Source organism: Benincasa hispida, chromosome 1 (assembly GCF_027475165.1).
Source record: "Benincasa hispida cultivar pf3 chromosome 1, pf3_genome.v1.1, whole genome shotgun sequence".
NCBI lineage: Eukaryota > Viridiplantae > Streptophyta > Magnoliopsida > Cucurbitales > Cucurbitaceae > Benincasa > Benincasa hispida.
The window spans coordinates 45,343,171-45,367,629 of NC_143478.1; the positions used below are offsets into that span (position 1 = coordinate 45,343,171).

Genomic DNA, 24,459 nt, shown 5'->3' on the forward strand with positions numbered 1-24,459 from the left:
TGTATATATTATTAATTCAGTTCAAATAAATAAAAGAAAATGGAATAACTCACATTAACTCCCCCACAGTTACAGCGCAGTGGAAAGTTATTTTGATAACTCTCCTCAAAGTGAGTTGAGAGTTTATAAAAGGTCTCTATGTGTTCTCTCTGTGTTCATCCTTTTTCCTTCTTGATTTCAAAACAGAGGTTTCCATAAACCATCTTGTCCAAAGAGAATAACAGAGAAGACCCTTTGGTAGTGTTTCTTACTATACATGTTGTGTTCAATTAACAAGTTCAAAAGAAGATCTGAAGTTTTATTTCTTCAAAGGTAAAATTATACTTCTCTCTATATTCTTCTGTAAAAGCATGTTTAATCATATTTTTGTTATGTTTTGTATGTTTAATTGTTGTAACAAAATTCGGGCAAAGTGATCACAGCTTCTACAAAGGAATTCCATTCCTTCACTTATTACATTGTATGCTTAAGCATGACCTTAAAAATGAATGAATGGAATTCCTTTGTGGAATCGTGTGAACTTCATGCAATCATAATTCAATCTGAAACCATGAAAATAAAAAAGACATACATACAAAATTACATAGGATAAACATCAAAATTAATCCTATAAGCATGTTTTCTAATTTGAGAGGAAGAAAAGTATTACTCACCCTTATAGAAATTTTTTTCTTCAAGTAAATCCTCTCTAAGCCTCGAACTCAATATAGCACGAACATTGGAAGTTTTCCAATGAACACGAATACTGCAACAACAAACTTTGGACACCATCACGAAGTTATCTTGCTATTATCAGGTAAGAGATAGGAAATATGGTCTCCCTTTTGCTTTTGGGAGAAGAGAAATGCATAAGGATTAAGAGATAGTGAGAGTTCTTGGGACAGAATTCTTCTGCCAATTTTCACATTATGATCACTACCTTTTTTGTTTTTTGATTTAGACAATTGTTAGGACCGAAAGATTCATCGTCGCCCATGACCTCTAACCTAAACAAAAAATATTTATAAAATAATCGTACTACTTATACTACTAGGTAGCACAAGTAGCTAAAAGAAGGTTGAACCATAGAGAAGCCAAGAATTAAATCTCTTCTAAGTTAAATTTGACTGTAGAAAGCAGTAAAAATAGGTGGGGGGTTGTTGTTTGCTTGACAGAAAAAACTAAATAGGGAAATTAAAGTGCAGAAAGGTAAGATAGATTGAGAAAGAGACGCATCAAACACAAGATTACTTTTGTTGTTTTAGAGATAATAGGGTTTTCTATGAATCTAATCATTGATTAATTATGAAACCAAACTTAAATTAACTATTTTTTAAACCTAATCGAATGTAGAGACAGCCCATACAAACTCTTAATGAGAATCAACATGTTGTTAATCCCTATATTAACTAAGCTCATTACCAAAGCAATTTACTTAGTTCATTGCATTATGCTCTTGGATTAATTAAGACATTAAGCAAGAATGGCCAATTCTATCCTAATGCATTTCCAATCTTTAGGTTTTATTATCAATTAGAGATCCTAGATAATCTAGAAATCATACCATAATTCAAACTAAAACCTATTGCTACTGAATCGAGCATTATTTCAATGCAATTACGGACATCAAGAAAACAAATACCAAAGACAAACATACAAGAAATTTGAGTCATCAATTCATCAATCCTATATGTTTATGCTAGAATTTGAATCAAAGAATGGAAATCACAAAGAAACAGAAACATCCAATCAAAAATTCATAACGAACCTCAAAGAATTCAAGAAAATCCCTACAATTACAACTCAAAATCAAAGGAATTCTCATGGGTTTTGGCATGTAATGGCCAAAACTGAGCAACTTGCTCTCTAAGATACCCTAACTCTCCTTTCTCCTTTTACCTAATTCAGAAAGAAAACTTTTATATTATAGTCGTCAAGTTGCAATGCTAGTAGGAGTGCTGCAACGCTCTTGTCCATCCAGCCGTCGAGCGTTGGGATAGGGTTGAGACAGAGTTGCAACTCTGGTGGAAACTTGAGGCACATAAGGATTTTAGCCCTTTTCTATCAAAATTCATAGCGTTTTAATGTTGATCTTGCATCCACATATTTTGCCTTACAGCGTTGCATTATAATGTCAAGTGAGAGTTGCAATGCTCCAATCAGGGGTATTTCGGCCATTTCTCCTTCTTTAAAGCCCGAATTCACAAATTAACTCTAAATTGCTTCAAATTAAACCCATTTGAAATCTTAAGCTCAATTCTACCTCTTCACTGCTCAATACCTACAAAATAGAATAATAATATTAAAAATCCATTAATGAGCCTAAATTAAGCCCAACGAAATAGTAATTTTATAGCTCTAACAAATACCCTCAACTTAATTCTTCCTCGTCCTGAACAAAGTAAAATCATACCTTCAAGCAAATATATTCATTCTCACAAAGACATGCTCGCTCAAATTGCTAAGGTTGTTACTCTAGTCTCAACAGTCAAATAGTATAAAAATTTGTAATCAAGAATGAAATTTGCTTACAACCAATCAATAAAGCATATTTTAAGTTTGATTCTAAATTCATTCATGCATGAGTGAGCCTAGAGCCTTGCTAGTTAACTTTGCACAGCCCGAAAAGGTTTTATAAAGTTCTCAATCTATATTCTCCTACTCTGGCTCGGTTATCTATCCTGGATATACAAAACTTGCGAAAAAGTGGTAATACTAAGACAAGGGTACCAAAACTCCAACACACAAAACATAGAAGGAAATTGTTTTACCTAGAGGGCTAGCTTTCACACCCAATCGCCGGGAACCTATCCACTCTTTTCTCGCGAGACACTAACTGGACACGATGGAGGTAGTTTTTTACCTTTATCCATGTACAAACACACTATTTTATTTTATTTTGCAGGCAAGCTAGCAATTGCCTGTATATATATATATATACTTAGCAACTAATTTTCTCTCTCTCTCTCTCTTTACTCACATTTGGCCCTTTTTTATTTATCCACTTTATCTAGTTTTGCTCTAAAACAAGTAGGATTACTCCGAAGTCAAAAGTGGGCCTTTCAGGATGACAATAGAAATACAAACTAGATAATACAATTCTAAGCATGCAAGACTTTAATTTAGCAAGAGCAATGACCTAAAGATGCATGAAAGACAAGAATTTTTTTTTAAAATTGGGTTAAAAATCATGATCATGCTCTCTTAACATTATTTCATGCAAAATTTTATCACAAGAATAGTGCATCATAAACTATTATCATAACAAACTAAACAACAAAGCAAACAAAACAATTAAGCACACAACATTATCCGAGCACGGTGCTCAATAACCCTAGGCTAATATCTAAACACTACCTAATGAATATCTCACCACCAACTTAAGTTGATACATTGTGCTCAATTTATCTTTAGTTAAGCTCAATGAAAAATAAAACAAGGGAATAGAAAAACCTCCTTTGAAAATGTTTATGTGCCCGCAATGCTTGTTGGATGTAAAGCTAGAGGTCCTTCTAGGATTCTTGCAAACACTCACAAAGAAAACTAACTTAGATCGAATTTAGAATCGATGATGGTCACTCTTAGGTTCTAAGACAACTCACTCCAGAATTAGCTTGATCAAGACTAATCAAATGAATTGATTTAAACATCAAATCTAAAGCAAGGTTTGAAAGAAAAGACAACACCAAAGGGTTGAATAAGCACAAGCTTTTTTTACTATGGATAATCTGCCTTTTGAAGAATATTACTAGCCATTTTATAGACCAAATAGTCATGGATAAACCAAGAAACTCAAAAGTCATTCAAATACAATTAATTGCAAATTGTAGAAAATAAAACCTAGAAACTTGACACTTAATTGCATACTAAATTATAAGTCAAAATGCAAAATTAGGAATGTAGAAAGTCTTCAAATTACCTAAAATATCTCCTCTAGAAGGTGGGAAAGTAGATATGTACGTTTGACAAGGTTTGACATCATATTTTCCCATGCAGTGCACACTTAACAGCATTTTCTTCACAAAATTTGCACACTTTTCTTGACCAACGTGTCATCTTCCAAACTATATGATTTTTCCCATACCATCTTCATGTCATTCTCTTCTTGACTCATTGAACTAACATTATATAAAATTTTAGTCTCAAAATTATTTGTCGGTTCTTGTGAATTTGCTAGTTTTTAAAGATGTAGTGTGAATGCCTCTTGAATCCTCTTCGTCTTGCTTCTTGTAATTAGTCCTTTAGATACATGCAATGGTTCAATGGTTGAATTCACATCACTAGCCCCAACAAAAAGAAATTATTTCTAGATCACCGAACCACTACTTACTCTACCAGGTAGTATAAGTGGTGAGCACGGGGTCAAACCATAGAGAGATCACAAATTAAATCTCTCCTAAGCTAACTTTGACCGTGGAAAGTAGTAAAAATGGAAGGGGTTTTGTTTGCTTAATAGGAAAAACTAAATGCGGAAATTAAAGTGCAAAAAAGTAAGAAAGATTGAGAAAGAGAGAGATCGAACATAAGATTACCTTCGCCGATTTAGAGATCGTAGGATTTTCTATGAATCTAATCATCGATTAATTAGGAAACCAATCTTGAATTAGCTATTTCTTGAACCTAATCGAATGTAGGGATAGCCTATATAAACTCCCTAATCCATAAATTACCTACGCTCGTAACAAAGGTAATTTACTTAGTTAATTGCATTGTGTTCTTGAATTGATTAAGACATTAAGAAAGAATGACTAATTCTATTCTAATACATCTCCAATCTTTAGGTTTTGTTATCAATTAGGTGATCGTAGATAGCCTACAAATAATGCCATAATTCGAACTAAAACCTATTACTACTTAATTGAACATGCTTTCAATGCAATTACGAACATCAAAAACACACATAGCAAAGATAAACACACAAGAAATTTTAGTCGTCAATTCATCAATCCTACATGCTTGTGCTAGAATTTGAATCAAAGAATAGAAATCACAAAGAAACAAAAACATCGAATAAAAATTTGTAACAAACCTCAAAGAATTCAACAAAATTCCTATAGACCTCAAGAACCAACATCCTGGCTTTCAATCATTCATCAAATCTGACTCACGATGCCAAGATTCACAATTAAAACTCAAAATCAAATGAATTCTCTTAAGCTTTGGCTTGGAATGGCCAAAATCGAGCAACTTGCTTTCTAAGATGGCCTAACTCTCCTCTCTCCTTTTACCTAATTTGGAACTTTGCTCCCGAAGAGCCTAGACCGGTCGGTAGATCTGTTGAATGATTGAAGACTTCCTTTATCCAATGTTGTTTCAATATTGAAACTCTTTTCTTTCCTATTCTTCTGGCTCGATGCTAACTAAAGTCCAAAGGATGACCAAGGTTCCCCCAATAATTAATTCTCACTGACCAAGTCCAATAGGAATCATCGAATCAATAGCCCTACAATTGGATCAATTTCAACTAGCTTGGAACCAAAAGAACATCCAATGGCTGTAGGGGCAATCTTACTAGAAATTGGAACTACTGGAAAATGCACTGATGTAAACTCCAGTCTTAGGCTTTCCAACTTTCTCACTGCTTAAAATCAAAGAAAGAGTTACCACGGCTGGTATAAAAATAAAAAAAAAATATATGTTCTATGTAAGACATAAAGTAGTTCTATTTAGGAAAGAGCCCGAAGAAAGATAGAGGCAAAGAGAAAGAGTAAGAGTTTACTAGAAGCTTCTAGATATATCGGGAAGAACATACAATAGTAGAGGATCCACCATGTGGAACACGACAATCATCAGAAATTCACGAACTATAGATGTTGTAATATATTCATTCTTATAACTTCTCATACCAGACCAACCCACTAAAATGCAAATAGGGATCAGAAATGTGGTCAATATCACAAAGAATAATGAGATACCGTCTATACCCAAATAAAAATTGATGTTTTCATAAGGAAACCATCGAAGGCTTTCCACAAATTGAGATTGGACAAGTTTTTCGTAGTATACTTGGATGATATTGTGGTGCATAGTAAAACTTTCGAGGTAAAAAAAGCACCTACGATGAGTTTTCCAAGTACTCAAGGAGAATGAATTGTAAATGAAGAAGGAGAAGTGTGCTTTTGAACAACATTCAGTCATGACCCAAAATAAGCCATGGACTTGGATCTACCAAATGATAAGAATGCCTCTGAGATTTAATCATAAACCACTTTGCCTCGGTTGTATGTAAACCCCCTCTTCAACCCCACCCGCTAAAGTGGTAAATAAGGCTTTTTGAGGTCTCATTTTCTTTCTATCTGACAGGACAAAAAAAAAATCAGAAGGGATAGTTTTGCTCTCTATAATTAGGCTTCAACCCAGCTACAAACCGGTTTATAGAAAGATTCCTTTATGTATGAAATTTCTTACTTAACAAAGAAACAGACTCTTAGGAAGAAGACATTATATAAGGTATAACGGAAAGAGATAGGATTAAAACTGAAGATCGAGAGACTTGATCAAAAGCCTCAGTTCTACAGGGATGCGCATCCAAAATGAGAAAGATTTCCTCACTTAGAAAGACATAGCACAATTTATTAAAGAGCTATACAATCTAATTAAATGTCAGTAATACGATTCAAAAAAGAAGGAGAATTCAATTACTAGAGCGCTGAGTCACAACAAGACACATTCCCCCACTTTCACTTACATTAGTCTAAGTCGTGGAAAAGAAAAGGAGATTACTGCGGGTTAGCTGGTAAGAAGTCTCAAGGAAACAAAAGGCATTTTCACCTTAGCCTTAGCCGAATTCGATCAAACAAATATACTAAGACCTTGACTAAGTCCTCTTGACGACTAAAAGTCAACAATCCTAGGGTTTGTAAAATTTTTGAGATTGAAATCTTAGCAAGCAAGTTTGTCGAAAAACAGGTAGGCATGAGAGGCTGGAGACACGGAACTATCAGAACTGTAAGCAGAAAGGACTACAACTTCACAGAGGGGTTATTGAGCTAGGTTAGAATCCTTCACTCAAGGATGATGAAAAGAGAGTCTAATTTGACTATCTCAATAAAGAGAGACCCCGAAACCAGCTCTTCATAAAAGAAAGCCAACAATGAAAAGCAAGAAAAAATGAAATAGCTAAAGCGCTTCCTCTTTCTAATAGGGCCTGGTTAAGGCTCGGCTTGTTCTAACTCCTTACTCGATACAATATTTCAAAATATAAAAGCAAACCCAATAGGCTCTAAAGTTAGTCAGTGCCCTACTAGTCTTATGATACTAGGTATTATTTAAACTCTCTCCCAACCTGAGTTATTCTACTTAAGAAAGGAAAGATTAACTTGGTAATTACCTTAGCCTATCTTTAGTAATTACTAAGTAGTTACATCAAATAAAGGAGTTCCCACTTTCAAATTCTATAAAATGCCTCAACTACTCTTTACTCTCATATTGGATCCTTGGAAACCATCACAAGTACGACCGGCCTATATTTGAACGAGAACGTCATGTCGTCCAGCGAAGCCTAGAAGGATCATGGATTACGTATCATACAGATAATTTTACTTGACGAATATTATAATTAACACTTTTATATGATATTCATAGCATTGAAACGCTAGTATGAGCATTGTAACGCTCTTGCTAATCTAACCCTCGATCATTGGGGTAGGGTTGAGACAGCCTTGTAACTCTAATGCAAATTAGAGGTGCACGTGGATTTTAGCACTTATCAATCAAAATTCATAGCGTTACAATGCTGCAGATAGTGTTGCAACACTGATCCTGCATCCATACATTCTACCTTATAGCGTTGTATTATAGCATTGAGGGAGGGTTGAAATGCTCTGATCAGGAGTATTTTGGTCATTTCTCCTCCTTTGAAACCTAGATGCTCAAATTGCCTCCAAATTGCTTCAAATTAACATCGTTTTATTTCTTAAGCTTGATTCCACCTCTTTGGTGCTCAATACCTATAAAATAGGATAATTAAAATTAAAAATCTATTAAAGAGCCTAAATTAAGCCTAAGAAATAGTACTTTTATAGCTTTAACAACAATATATCAAAAAGGGAAGAGCATCAACATGATACAGAATAACTTCCTTAAAGTGAGGAGTTATTGGATTAATATTATACTAATATCATATTCCCAATATAATATTAAATAATCCAATATTATTTATAATATATGGTTGATTAATTAAACATTAGTCAATGAACTATATATTATGCACCTTAATCATATTAAAAGGCAACTTTCCCTTATAACCAAGAGTTTTAATATGAATCTTATTCATATTATTTTTAACTTAGTATTTATATGAATCTTATTCATATAAATAATATTTGAATCTTAGTCAAATATATATCTCTCACATTTTATATGGCTTTATTTATAAATTATATTTATAATTAACTATATACTATAATATATCAATATACATTATACTTTATATTAATAATATTATACTTTATATTAACTAGCAAGGAAACCTTATAGACCTATAAATTATAAACTCCATTGATTCAAGATTAATTAATTAAACTCTTTAATTAAATTAATCAACATTCATTAACTGTCAAATGTCACTCCACTAAAGAACGACAGTTGCACTCTTCAGATTGTAGATATATTTTCGTATCCATGGATATAACCAATCAATAATAAATTGTTCGTAACTACAACTAGATCAAATTACCGTTTTATCCTTGTAGTTACATCTAACTGCTTAAGTACCACTGATCCCTCTAATGAACAATTAGTCCAACTATAAACTAGATCCCTGTCTGATAAGTAAGTGGGTGAAGTGTCTCATTGTTCAAGACTCTGAATAATCCCTTTAAGAAGAAATTCATCTACTTTCCCTTATTAATAAGATTAATGTAATATGGTTAATTATTGATGTGATATATAATTCAGAGAGAAAATATTTGAATAAGATTCAAATATTAAAAAGATGTATACATATAAATATGTGATAATTATATGTTGATTAATTATATATTAAATATGATTTAATATAGTCGTTTAATTGATTAATTAATTAACTAATTTTTTAGAAGTAAAGATAAATAAACATGTGATTTATATTTATTTATCAATTAATTATATATATTAAATTGGATTTAATATATATGGTTATTTAATTATTGGACTGATTAATTAAATAAAAGTTATTTAACTAAATTAGAACTAGAGTAGAAACGAGACAGACCAGGAGAAGGGGGTTACCCCTTCTCTCTATAAATAGTTCTTCATAACCCATGTTTATGACACAGTTGAATTGGGAATCCTGAATCCTACTCTCCTACTACTTCTCTCAACATCTCTCTTCTTTTCTCTACTACTTCTTCTTCCTCTTCCAAGTCTTGGAGGACACACATCCAATTCTTGGGATCCTAAAGAATAACAAGATTTCTCTTCCGGTGATGTCCTTTGATCATTGAAGAGACATTCTGGAGAATAACAAGAATTTGGGAATCTACAAAGGTAAATTTTAGCTCTTCCTCCTTTTCTTCTCTTAAATACATGCTAATCTTGATTGTTTATCCATTATATTATTGCTTTTATAACGTATTTTTTTTAATGTAAAAGTGAAAAAAAAATTGCAAGGCGATCACACGCTTCTGCTTGAGAGCATGGTCACTCACTTTAGATCATGCAATCAATGCAAGAGTTGTTTGAGCGAGTGTCCTCATAATTTAAGCAGGATAAGGTTGATATAGACGAAACAGTAATGTCAGCTCCTTATTTGAACTCTAGTCCGTATTGAATGTCAAGGGACAAATAGAGAAGGCAAAAGTTGCTAACTCCAGCGAAATTTATCAAAGAGGTTTGACCTCAAAGGAAAAACATGGAATTCATAATAAGGGTGTTCAAGTTGATCCCACTGCTCTCAAGAATAGGAAAAGATCCAATGACAATAAATATGATTTATTTGTCCTAGAGTCGTGCTTAGTAGAGAATAATTATTCTAACTAGATAATTTATGTAGGAACTACTAAATACGTATGTTCTTCCTACTAGGGGTTTAATTCCTGGAGACAATTAGAAGTTGGGGATATGACTCTTCACATTGGTACTAGTGAGATCGTTTCAGCTGTTGTCATAGGCAGGCTTAAGTTACTTTTGGACAATAAACGAAATATATTATTAGATGACGTATATGTAGTTCTTAATATAAAGAGGAATTTAATCTTTGTTTCTTGTTTGATTAAAAAAAATTATTCTCTCTCCTTCTCTTAAAGTAAAGTGTTTATTTTAAAAAACGGAATGGAGATAGAATTTGCTTAAAAATAAAATAACTTATATGTACTAAGGTCGTCGGTTACAAAGGTTTTTCTAAATACTGAAATGTTCATAACGGCAACAACTGCTAAGAGACTAAGGATTTGTCCTAAAGAAAATATCCACCTTTGGCATCTAAGATTATGTCAGACTAATCTCAATAGGATTAAGAGATTGGTGAAAAATGGACTTCTAAATAGTCTAGAAGAAATTTTTTTACCTATATGTGAATCATGCCCTAAAGGCAAGATGACAAAACGACCTTTACTGGAAAAGAAGCCTTGGAACTTATATATTTAGACCTCTGTAGTCTGATGAATGTAGAAGCAAGAGAAGGGTATGAATATTTCATTTCTTTTATAGTTGATTATTCAAGATACGGGATCTATACCTAATACAACATAAGTCTGAAGAACTTGAAAAGCTTAACGAATATAAGATTCTGGTGGAGAGTATATGGACTTAAGATTCCATAACTATGTGATAGAATATAAAATAATGTCCCAACTCTCAGCCCCTGGTACACCTCAGCAGCATGGTGTATAAAAAAGGAGAAATAGAACTTTGTTGGACATGGTTCAGTCTATGATGAGTTATACTCAACTTCCTGACTCGTTTTGAGGATTTGTAATGGAGACTACCGTTTACATTTTGAACAATGTTCAATCAAAGAGTGTTTTCAAAATACCTTTAGAGTTGTGAAGGGGTCATAAAGGTAGTTTATACCACTTCAGAATTTGGGGATATCTAGCCCATGTGCTTATGACAAATCCCAAAAAGTTGGAACCTCGTTCAAAAGTATGCCTATTTGTAGGCTATCCCAAAGAAATGAGAGGTGGGTACTTTCTTTGATCCAAGTGAAAATAAAGTGTTTGTATCGAGAAATGCTATATTTTTTAAAAAGACCACGTGAGGGACCAGAAACCACGAAGCAAAAAAATTTTTAAGAAAATATTCTGAAAATACCACTGACACTTCAACAAGAGTTGTTGAAGAGGCTAGTACATCAACAAGAGTTGTTGATGTCGGTTCGTCTAGTCAAACTAATCCATCTCAAGAATTGAGATTTCCTCGAGTAGTGGGAGGGTTGTGAACTACCTATTCACTATGTGGGTTTAACAAAAGCCTAAAACATCATTAACGATGATGTTGAGGATCTTGTCTTACAAGAAGACAATGGAAAATGTTGATAAAGATGAATGGATTAAGGCCATGAATCTAGAAATGGAGTCTATGTACTCCACCAATTCTATCTAAAAACTTGTAGACCAACCTAATAGGGTAAAACCTATAGTTTGCAAGTGGATCTAGAAGAGGAAAAAAGGTGTAGATGGAAAGATGCAAACCTTCAAGGCTAGAATAGTAGCAAAGGGTTATACCCAGGGTGAGGGGGTGGACTATGAAGAAACCTTCTCTTCTGTTGCTATTATAAAATATATTGGATTCTTTTTTCTATTGCCATATATTATGAATATGAAATATGACAAATGGACGTCAAGACTGCCTTTTTTATGATAATCTTGAAGAGATAATCTAATGATTCAACCAGAAAAATTCATACAAGGTCAAGAGTAAAGAGTTTGCAAGCTCAATTGGTCCATCTATGGATTGAAATAGACATCTAGATCTTGGAACATGAGATTTGATGTTGCGACCATAACCTATGGCTTTAATCAAAATGTTGATGAATCTTGTGTTACAAGAAAATCATTAACAATTTAATAGCTTTCTTGGTGGTGTATGTGGATGATATCCTACTCATTGGGAATGGTGTAGGTTTTTTAACCAAAATTAAGGAATGGTTAGTTGTTCAATTCCAAATGAAAGGTTTGGGTGAAGCTCAGTATGTTCTAGGGATCAAAATTATAAGAGATCGTAAGAACAAAACGCTATCCTTGCCTCAGGCATCGTATATTAACAAAATTCTTGCCGAGTATTTGATGCATAATTCCAAAAAAGGTTTACTACCTTTTAAGAATGGAATTTTTCTTTCTAAGCAACAATATGCTAAGATACCTCAAGAGATTGAGAAGATGAGACGGATTCCTTATACATCTACAGTAGATAGCCTTATATATGTCATGTTGTGTACTAGGCCTGATATTGTCCATGCAGTGGGAGTAGTTAGTAGATATCAGTCCAATCTAGATTTGATCACTGAACATCAGTTAAAGTCATTCTCAAGTATCGTAGCAGAATGAGAAACTATATAATTGTGCACGGTGTTAAGGATTGAATCCTTACAAGATATACCGATTCTGGTTTTCAGACTGATAAGGATTCCAAGAAATCCACATTAGGACCAGTGTTCACTCTGAATGGAGGAGCTATAGTATGGCGAAGCATCAAGCAAGGATGCATTGCAGATTCCACATGGAGGCAGAATATGTAGCTGCTAAGGATGTTGTGTGGCTCAAAAATTTTCTAGTAGATTTGGAAGTTGTTCCAAACATGACTTTGCTTATCACCCTTTATTGTGAGAACAGTGGTACAGTGGCAAACTCTAATGAGCCTCATAACCACAAACGTGGAAAGCATATAGAGTGCAAGTATCATCTTATTAGGGAGATTGTGCAATGAGAAGATGGGATTATCACATTCAGAGCACAACGTTATTGATCTATTTACAAAGGCTCTCACGACAAAAGTTTTTTAGGGTCACCTAGAAAGCATGTGTCTACAAGATATGAGTCACTTAATCTAGGGCAAGTAAGAGATTTTGTTGGGTATATTGTATGCCCTAGTTTATTGTATTCTATTTGATACTTTACATCACTTTTTTTATATTTAATACTTTATACTCAACTTATTCATTGTATTGTATTTGATGAGGGACATCCCACTCGTTTTAGGACAAGTGGAAGATTGTTGGAGTTAATGTCCTAAATCGAGCGTATCTTGTAGTTTGTAAAGACAAATTATATATCTAATAAAATAAGAGGTATTTTATTAATGTTTAGACTGCATTATATCAACCCAATAAACTAAGATCCAACGTTATCTTATGAAACTTAAACATGTATGTGGAGACATATAGGTGGATCACGTTTAAGTGGTAACCTAAACGGTCTGTAGTAGATGGATAAGGCTGGGTACCTTATCCTGATGACATTATGAATATGACCTACTTTATAGATATTACAATTGTAAAGTTCTACAAATGATCTGATCCTGATCGTTCATGTGGAGACATGCGAGTAGGGGTATTCTGTACAAAGAGTTTGTATAAGACCGGACCGTGAAATAAATAGTCTCTCTATATAACACCATTGCTAAAAGAGACTTACACTTCACTAGGATGACCATAGGTGACTTGACCTTAATCCTGAATGAGTTGTGAACTCCTATCTATGAGGGCATTTCTTTGATTTATATGAGAGTGGCCTTGTTAGCCGAATAGAGAGCTAGGAACACAACTACACAAGATGGAATTCACTCATTTCCCGACCTTAAGAAAAGTAGATAAATTTTGCCCTTAATAGCTGATTTCGGTTCTTGAACATTGAGGCCTCAACCTTTAACTTGCTCGAGAGGTGTTAGTTTATAGTTGAACTATAAATTATTTATTCCTTAGAGGGATCAGTGGTATTTAAGGAGTTAGATGTAACTACAGAGGTAAAACGATATTTTGACCTAGCTATAGTTCTAAGCAATTTGTGCAAGGTCGACTCACTGTTAATTAGTTTTATCCGTGGACACATAAATAAATCTACAATGTGAAGAGTGTAGTTATCGGTCTATAGTGGAGTGATCGATAGTTAATGAACATCAATTAATTTAATTAAGGTGTTAAATTAATTAATCCTATATCATTGAAGCTTCTAATTTATAGGTCCATTTGTTAGCTCACTACACGATATATAAGAGGAATGGTTTGAATTATTTTTCATATTAATGAGATTAATATAATATGATTAATTATAGATGTGATCTATAATTTAGAGAGAAAAATATTTGGATAAGATTCAAATATTAAAAAGATGTATACATATAAATATATGATAATTATGTTGATTAATTATATATTAAATATGATTTAATATAGTCGTTTAATTGATTAATTAATTAATTAATTAATTTTTTAGAAAAAGAGATAAATAAACATGTGATAGTTATTATATATATATATATATATAATTTGAATTTAAGATATATGGTTATTTAATTATTAGACTAATTAATTAAATAAAAGTTATTTAATTAAATTAGAAGTAGAAAATGAATAGGAAAGACTAGGAGAAGGGGGTCATCCACTTCCAAGTCTTGGAGACTACACATCCATTTCTTGGGATCCTAGAGAATAACAAGGTTTTACTTACGATGGTGTCCCTTGATCATTGAAGGGACGTTCTGGAGAAAACACGGAGGGAATCGTGAAGATTGGAAATCTACAAAGGTATGTTTTAGCTCTTCCCTCTTTTCTTCTCTTAAATGCATGTTAATCTTGATTGTTTATCTATCATGTTATTATTTTAGTACGTATTTTGTTTATGTAAAATCAAAAACAAAATTCAAGTCGATCATACACTTCCACTTGGGATTTGATCCCTTCATACAGATCATTTAGGTTATTACTATAATCCACTTGTTTGCCAACCACATACATGTTTAAGTTACATTAAATAAACTCGGATCTTATTTATTGTTATATAAATCTAAATGTCAAAGAAAATAACTTCTCATTTAATTAAATAAATTGATATTTTTTATACATTACAAACCATGGGACTTATGGCACAATCCCCAAAAATCTCTCACTTGTCCTAAAGCTAGTGCGGTGTACAAAACAATAAAAATAACAATTACAATCAATAATGTACATTAATACAATAAACTAAGGCATACACTGAAGGAACTCTTATACATGAGTACCTATGAGCAGAAGCGGATCTTTCCAACTCATTGTGACAGAATTTCCACATATACATTCACACATACAGATATGCATTGATAACGCTAAATTATTGGCATGCATAAAGGATAAATAAACAAGAGATCGAGAGAACATACTAGTTGAAGACTTTCTTCACTTGAAATCTCGCTCTCTCCACGAACTTCCTCTCTCTCTCGCTAAACAAGCAAGTAATCGTCCAGCACACCCCGGTCGTCTACACAAATAGCTTCACTCGAACAACAGGAAATGGAGACGACACCACCACTCTGAACCCTCAGTATTCTTGGAGCGAGAATCCAAGGGGTGGCCTTTGATGGAATTGGTAGAGGTAAGGAGGAAAGACTATCGTGTACTAAGATCAAGCAAATGGGTGAATGGAAAGACTATCGTATAGTCGGGTGCTTGATCGTTTAGTGGGTGGTACATGATCGTGTAGTAAAAGCTAAGTGATCGTCTATACGATCATTTAGTACGCTCAGGCACTAAGCGATCGTCTATGAAATGGTACGCGGTCGTTTAGGAAAATGCGGGCTCGAGTGTGCAATCGTTTAGTAAGCTAGCGCTATCGTATAGACACCGCAAACACTAAGCGATAGAATACTTATCATACCGTGAGCAATTATGCGTGTGTCTTGCAAAATGAAAATCATTTTCATTTTATTCTTCAGTTACTAAAATTGAATTGAACTTCCTACTAACGCATGAATTCGGAGAAAATGGTGGTCAATTACTCATAACCATCCAATTAATAAATTAATAAATATAATCATATTATATTCATAATCTTTAGTTTGATATCATATATCAACCATAGTGTTTTCTCCTCTACTTGATATAAATCATATTTATATCCAATTTCCTCCAAATTAATGTATCTCATACATTTAGTCAATCATATTATATATAATTGATCAGTTCAATTATATCATATATAGTCGAACTCCCTCTTTTCGATTTTAACATCTCAAACTAACCCAAAAACTGATTCTCAACTTGTATCCAAGCTACCAAGGGGACCTTATGGACCTATGGCTCAAAGCTCCAACGGTACGTGAATAGCTGACTAAACTCTTTAGCCATGAGATCCACCATCCGTTAACTGCCAGACATTCCACTAAAGACCGGCAGCTGAACTCTTCTTACCACAGATATATTTCTGTGTCCATTGGATATAACCAATCATGAGTACGATAATCTTTCACAGATGCCCGTAAGTACAGCTGGGCCAATTTACCGTTTTGCCCCTGTAGTTACATCTAACTCTTTAAGTACCACTGATCCCTCTAATGAACAATACAACATAGTCCTAGTATATGTGAACACCTCTCAGGCCATGAGAAAGTGTGTGGCGCCACATCGTTCAAGCCTTTGAATTAGCCCTTAAGGGAGCTATCTATCTACTTACACCTACTTCGGAGAAGGAGTGAATTCCATCTTGTGTAGCTGAGTTCTCAGCTCCCAAATCAGACAAATTCCCAAAGTGGTAGGTTTGGGTCGGCGGCCTGGCCACTCGCACCCATGCAAATCAAAGGACCACCCTCAATGGCATGAGTTCCCAACTCACTAAGGATTAAGGTCATGTTACCTATGGTCATTCTAGTGAAGTGAAGTCTCTGTCATGAACGGATAGTAGTCTATCAAAATCTATCGCGATTTATCGTAGATAGATAATGAAATTTTGCTATATTTATAAATATTTTAGTTTATTTTTCTACCTTCAAAAATAGCCCTTTATCTTCAATCAAAATAGGGCAACCATCAATACCAAATTTGAATTTGTCTCAATTACGTGTTTTAAATAATTTAACAAAATTAGTTATATGAATTAATTTAACGTATCTTCCTTAACTAAGGGATTTTTAGTTAACTTTTAGGCTGAATAATTGTGTAGAATATCTACTAGGGGTATTTTTCTCCTAATATAATTTGTAGATTTCATAAAAATTGTGTTTATCCATATTTGCAAAATCTAATATAATTAGCTATTTTTAAAGTTGAACTATTTAACTTTAGCTATTTTTCTTGTTGATCCCACTTTCAATCTAATAAAATCCAATAGCCTAAAATGGTTTAAATCATCCTTTATTATAAAAATCATAAAAATAGATGTCTAATATTTAGTGTCTTAAAAGTCATATGTCATTTTTCATGTTGTTCATGTCGCTTGTAATAATTCATGTTTGGTGTCCATGTAAGTCCACATTCTACTTGCCACTTTGTCTCTAAATAGTGGCATTTGCTAAATCTTAAAATTATGCACATTGGTGAGAATAAAAAAAGTTTTTCATATATTACCTATTTTCATAAAATCATATTTTCTATTTGTATTATTCATATTTTCATAAAATTATAATTTTAATTATTTTTAATTTAGTTATTTATAAGTTTAGTTATATTTTATTGTTTTATTATTATTATATTTATTATTATTATATATATTATATTTTCTCAATATTCGTTGTGCTCCATTATGCTCCTCAATTTCACAACACATTATCAGCATGAGCTTCTATTGCTTCCATCGCTGACAGTAGGTCCGAAAGATAGGCCGATTTTTTTCCTCTTTATTATAATTAATAAATTAAATGTTATTTTGCATATTTAGTACATATTAAATTTCTAATATAAATACAATATTTTGTGATAATGTTCCCATGATAAACCTTACAAAATTAGAATTCGCAACTCTTGACATTAATGACAATAATTATTTGTCATGGTTGTTCGATGCTAAAATTCAACTAGATGCTATGAACTTGGGAGAAACAATTAAAGAAGTAAATACGACATCCAGCCAGGACAATACAAAAACTATTATTTTCCTTCTTCATTATCTCCATGAAGGATTAAAAATTGAGTATCTTACAATAAAATATCTCTGTATCTCTTGGAAAAATTTGAAAGAAAAGTATGATCATAAAAAAAGAGTTATTTTTCCTAAAGTCCGTTATGAGTAGATGCATTTAAGGTTATAAGATTTTAAATTAGTAAGTGATTACAGTTCTGCATTATTTAAAATCAATTCAAAATTGTTGTTATGCAGAGAAAAAATTACTGATGCTGATATGTTAAAAAAGACATTTTCTACATTTCATGTCTTGAATATGCTCTTGCAGTAGTAATATCGAGAGAAAGATTTTAAATAGTACTCTGAATTAATTTCATATCTTATCGTGGTTGAACAAAATAACGATTTATTGATGAAAAATCATGAATCTCGACCAACCAAAATGACACCACTCCCTGAAGTGAATGCTGTGAATTTTAATAATAATCCTGTTCGAGGACGTGGTTGCGGTCAAGGTCATGATCCTGGTAGAAGGAGAAATAATTATTTTTTTCGTGGTGGTCATTTTAATTATTCAAATTTCGAACGAACTACACAAAATGATGATCACAAAGGAAAATCTCCACGAGATAAGAGTTCAAAAACTGTTGAAAATAAAAGCTTCCGATGTGGAATGACTAGGCATTGGTCACGTACCTGTCATACGTCAAAAAAGCTTAGTTGGCCTCTATCAAGCTTCCTTGAAGAAAAAAGGGAAAAATGTAAAAGCAGATTTTACATACCAGGGTAATGATATATTTAACCCATCTCATATGACAAATTTTGATGTGGCGGACTTCTTTGAATCTCCTGAAGGATAGGTGCAATTGATGGAATATCTAGACTTAATGTTGTTGTTTTCTTTTATCTATCTTCATTTTTTTTAGTAACTTTTTTATATTTTAATTGTTATTTTTCTTATTATAATTATTTTCTTAATGAAGAAACATGGATCATTTTCATAAGTTGGATGTTTAAAAAATGAGCAAAGAAGATTTATGTCTAGCAAACAGTGCAACTACACACACAATACTTACAAATAAAAAATATTTTTCTAAATTGACGATGTTGAAAGCAAAAGTAAATACAATATCAGGTTCTGCAAATTTGATCGAAAGTTTTGGAAAAGTAAATATTATTTTGCCTAGAGGAACAAAATTTACAATTGACAATGCATTGTTCTCTAGTCAATTAAAGAGAAATCTTTTAAGTTATAAAGATATACGTTGGGATGATTATCATATTGAGACTGGTAGTAAGAATAATGTGAAATATTTATATATTATCTCTACTGTTTCAAATGAAAAACGTATATTGAAAAAATTGTCTACTTTATCTTCTGGATTGTATTATACTTATATATGAGTAATTGAAACATATGCAATAATGAACCTGAAGTTCATGAATCCAGATATATTTACAATTTGGCATGACCGATTGGATCATCCAGATCTATAATGATGAGGAGAATTATTGAGAATTCAAATGGACACCCATTGAAGAACCAGAAGATTCTTCAATCTAATGAATTATCATGTGATGCTTCTTGTCAAGGCAAATTAATAATTAGACAATCACCAGCTAAAGTGGGGACTGAATCACCTGCCTTTTTAGAACGAATTCATGGTAATATATGTGGACCTATTAACCTACCAAGTGGACCATTTAGATATTTTATGGTATTAATATATGCATCCAGTAGATGGTCACACGTGTGTTTTTTATCAAGTCGAAATCTTATATTTGCAAGATTACTTGCTCAAATAAATAAGTTAAGAGCACAATTTCCCGATTATACAATTAAGACCACTCGTCTTGATAATGTTTGTGAATTTACATCCCAAGATTTTGATATTTATTGTATGTCAATAAGGATAAGTGTTGAACATCCTGTACCTCATGTTAATACACAAAATGATTTAATATAATCATTTATAAAATGCTTGGAATTAATTGCAAGACCATTACTTATGAGAGCTAAGCTTTCTTCCTTTGTATGAAGACATGCTATTTTGCATGCAGCGTCACTTGTACGCATTTGGCCAATAGCTTATCATAAGTACTCGCCATTGCAGTTAGCTTATGGTCATGAGCCAAATATTTCCCATCTGAGAATATTTGGGTGTGTAGTATCTGTTCCAATTGCTCCACAATAACGCAATAAGATGGGTCCTCAAAGACGAATATATGTTGAATATGATTCCCCATCAATTATTGAATATCATGAACCCCAGATGGATGATGTATTTGTTGCACGATTTGTTGATTGTCATTTTAATGAGACAAAATTTCCAATACTAGGGGGGGAATTAAGAAATTAGAAAAGGACGTTACATGGAATGCCTTTTTATTGTCCTATTTAGATCCCCGAAAAGACCAATGTGAAATTGAAGTTCAGAAAATAATTCATTTGCAAAATATAGCAAATCAATTACCAGATGCATTTATAGATGTAAAGAAAGTAACTAAGTCACATATACAAGCTACAAATGTTCCATCAAAAATTGATATCCAAACACAACAAGCTGTCACTAATGAGTCTAGAACACGCTAGAAGCATGGTAGACCAGTGGGTTCCTAAGACAAAAATCCTTTAAAATGAAAAAGACATAGTTGAGGATGTAAACTGTCACACCCCCACCCAGTTTACCCTTTAAAACTGAAAGGGAATATAACGGCAGTAGTTACCGACCTACATGCCAGCATTTATTGCCTAACTTAAGTAAAACCTACTTAAAACCTTGATATGCAAATACGACTTAGCGGTAAAAGAACTATGACTTTAACTAGCAAAGCAACTTAATTACAATTCAGAAATGGCGACAAACATATGTCCAACAAAACAACGTAAGAACGAAAACATGTGTCCTAAAATAAAATCCACAAGTCCCAAACTTCTCTCAAAACATGTGTACATCAAAATAAGTTTAACCTAAGCTTCCTCCTTCCTAGCCGAGTTTTTGAGTGGAAAGTAGCAGTGGGTTCAACCAGGGGGAATCTGACCGCTACCGAAAAAAGGAAAACATTTGAAACGGTGAGCTGGTTACCCAGTGACTGACTCATAGAAAAATAGTTTGTCTCAAGCCTTTCATACACATATTATATTAAACATATAATCATAATCAAACATACTATCAAACCTTAGTTGAGAACGAGCATTCGTAGCTTGAGCTCCCAACATCCATTCATGGTCATGAGACCCATACTTTGGTCCCACTATAATGACTGTGGCTAGGAGACCCATACTTTGGCCTCTCATTCAGAACTACCTATGAGCACGTGGAGTATACTAAGTACCCTCAATGCCTTAGGTACTTCCTCGGATATCTTCTATACCTTCGGCATCCAGTTTACTAGAATCGTAACATTCATAGAAGATATGAGTACAATAAGCTTTAGGCATAGCATTTACCTAGCTTTCACCATAGGGGCATTATCACAATTCAACACGCATACTTCACGAATTATAAGCATTTAGTTTTAAGATACTTTAGCATTCAACCTTGACATGCGCTAGAATTAGTAAAGTTTATTTAAATAGCTTAAAACATAACGCTTAAGAAATACTATGAAATCTTTAAAAATCATCAGTATAGATTTTAGTTGTTTGAAAAACCCATAAACCTTAGCATGAAATTCAATTGGAATGCATGTCCCTTTTATATATCAATTTAAAAAGACATTTAGTCACTTAGGGGTCTTTAGGCTTGTTTTTCCTAGGCTTTGTAGGCTTGGGCATTGCTCCTACACATAAGAATAAGAATTTTAGTTACTACTTTGGTCTCCCTTTCGAGACTACTCTTTTAAAACCAAGCTCACACTTAGTAAGAAATTGCCTGTTTGTCCACAAATTCCAGATTCAGCTTCTAACGTCGATAATTCGAAAACTAGAACTCATTTTAAGAAAGTTCCTTTTTCAAACATTCTAAGAATTTTGTTAACAATGTTATCTCAAAATTGCAGCATAAAACTCCTTGTGGTTTGACCTGTGCCTTTAAATCTTTCTTGATGGCCCTAAACCGCAACTCCCTGCTTGATCAAAGATTCTAGGTTTAACTTTCGAAATATGTAACTCAACCCCAAGATCTTATCTTATCTTGCAAAAATTCCTTCCACAAACTTACTTGAAATGGTGACAACAATATTACCTTAAACTTTCAGCTTTGAATTCCAAGTGGTTTGATCTTGATCTACGATTCTTTGTCGAGTGCCTGGAAATGCCCAAAAACGACCCTTCGTCTCTTCCTTCCTTCTCCAACCCTCTTTCCAACGAGAAGTCATAGAGCTTTCCAATGGTACGAAGTTCGTTTAATTTTCTCGAAGGAATCGTCCAAAAAAGCTCTTGAAGTTCTCTTCCCTTTTATACTACTGTCTAGCCCTTTTGCATGAAATATCCTTAAGCCACCTCACCCACTAATGGAGATTAAGGGCCCAGATTAAGCCATTTGTCCGGATAATTAAAAGAAAAGTTTAAAGCTGAATGTTTTGAGAAAACTCAATCCTCGATGGAAAAACTCGATGGAAAAGGGTCATTAATCAATGGAAATTTCGATGGTTCTCTACTAAATACTCGATGGAAAGAACTCGATGCTCGATGGGATACTCAATGCTCGACCATTCCTCGATCTTTTAGACTCGAAGCTCAACCCTTCCTCGATCGCTTATACTCGATGCTCGACGGCATTTACTTGATGTCTGCCTTATGCTTACTCGATGCTCAGCCATCACTCATTACGACTAACACTTAGCCATAATTTCTTTTTGCAAGGCTAGTTTAATAAGTATCCGAGAGCTAAGTTTCCCATACTTAGACATTTTCCTTCTTCAAAACTTATCCTTTAACCCAAACCCACAATTCCAATCTAATTTGAATATTTAACCCCATTACTTTGCTAAACTCAATCAATAAACATAATTAAAAGAGGGAAAAAAAAAAAAAGGAAAGTAAGGTGTGGGCTTTACAACCTACCACCCCTTAAAAGAAATTTCGTCCTCAAAATTTACCTATAGAAATTAGATAAAAAGTTGAGGATACTTCTTTTTTACTTTCTCCTCGAATTCCCACGTTGCTTCTTCAACTCCATGGTTGTTCCAGAATACCTTCCCCAATGGTATGGTTTTTTTCTTGAGTACCTTGTCCTTCCTGTCTAAAATCTGAACCGGCTCTTCTTCATACGACAAATTTTCCTTGAGTTGAATCGGTTGTTCCACTAGCACGTGTGTAGGATCAGGTATATACTTCTTCGGCATCAATACATGGAACACATTGTGAATGCGTGTTAGCTTCGAAGGTAACTATAATTTATACGCTGCGGGGCCAATTCGTTCTATAATCTCATAAGGTCCGATGTATTGGGGACTCAGTTTTCCTTTTCTTTCAAACTTGATTACTTCTTTCCATGGAGATAACCGAAGGAATACTTGGTCTTCAACCTCAAACTCTAAATCTCTCATTTGCCTATCAGCATAATTTTTCTTCCTGTCTCGAGCTGTCTTCAAGTTTTCCCTAATAAGTTTCATGGTATTTGACATTTGCTGCACCAATCCTGGACCCAACAGTTTTCGTACTCCAACTTCATTCCAACATACTGGGGTCCTGTAGGGTCTGCCACATAATGCTTCGTACGAAGCCATGCCTATGCTCACGTGATAACTATTGTTATACACAAACTCAACCAATGGTAGTTGTGCATCCCAACTTCCTTTAAACTGAGAACACATGTTCTCATAATGTCTTCCAGTGTCTGTATTGTCCATTCTGACTAACCATCCATTTGTGGATGAAAAGCCGTACTAAAATGTAGCTCGGTACCCAAAGACTTCTGCAAACTAGCCCAAAACTTTGAAGTAAACCTGGATCCCGATCTGATACTATCGACACTAGAGCTCTGAACTGGCTGACTATCGTCCACGAACATCTTAACTAACCGATCTAAGGTAAAGGTAACTTTTACTGGTATAAACTTAGCCATCTTGGTTAGCCTGTCAACTATTACACAGATTCCATCATATCCTGAGGGCATACTAAGTAATCCAAATAAGAAATCTATCGTTACATGTTCCCACTTCCACTCAGGTACTGGGAGCGGGTTGAGTAATCCTTCAGGTCTCTGTCTCTCTCAAGTTTCACCTATTGACATATTAGACATCAGTCTACGTATTCGGCTATTTTTTTCTTCATCCCAGGCCACCAATACGAATGTCCTCAAAGTTCTATACATTTTTGGACTTTATGGACGCATGGCATAAGCTGAACTGTGCGCCTTTTGTAGTATGGCCTACTTGAGCTGCAACACATTCGACACACAGAATCTACCTTCCTTCAATAAAGCACCATCTGCCATTACATGAAAATTGGTTCTTAATCCTTTACCTGCCTCTTCTGCCATCTTCTGGAGGTTAAGGTCCTTCAACTATTTGCGTACAATTTCATCCATTAGGGTGGGTCATACCTGGAATGAGGCCAATAATCCACCTATTTGTTCGACGGCTA

At 33.7% G+C, this 24,459-nt stretch overlaps 1 protein-coding gene across 1 annotated transcript in view; it reads right to left on the reverse strand.

Annotated features, from left to right (window-relative positions):
• The window catches only part of LOC150038475 (uncharacterized), a 41,064-nt gene extending 17,341 nt beyond the window's left edge, over positions 1 to 23,723 (reverse strand). The window contains exons 1-2 of the mRNA XM_090313342.1: positions 23,358 to 23,723; positions 23,013 to 23,261 (exon numbers count right to left, since the gene is read on the reverse strand). Coding sequence (XP_090169468.1) covers positions 23,013 to 23,261; positions 23,358 to 23,723 — 615 coding nt within the window. The remainder of the gene's footprint in view (positions 1 to 23,012; positions 23,262 to 23,357) is intronic.
• Positions 23,724 to 24,459: the final 736 nt, after the last annotated feature.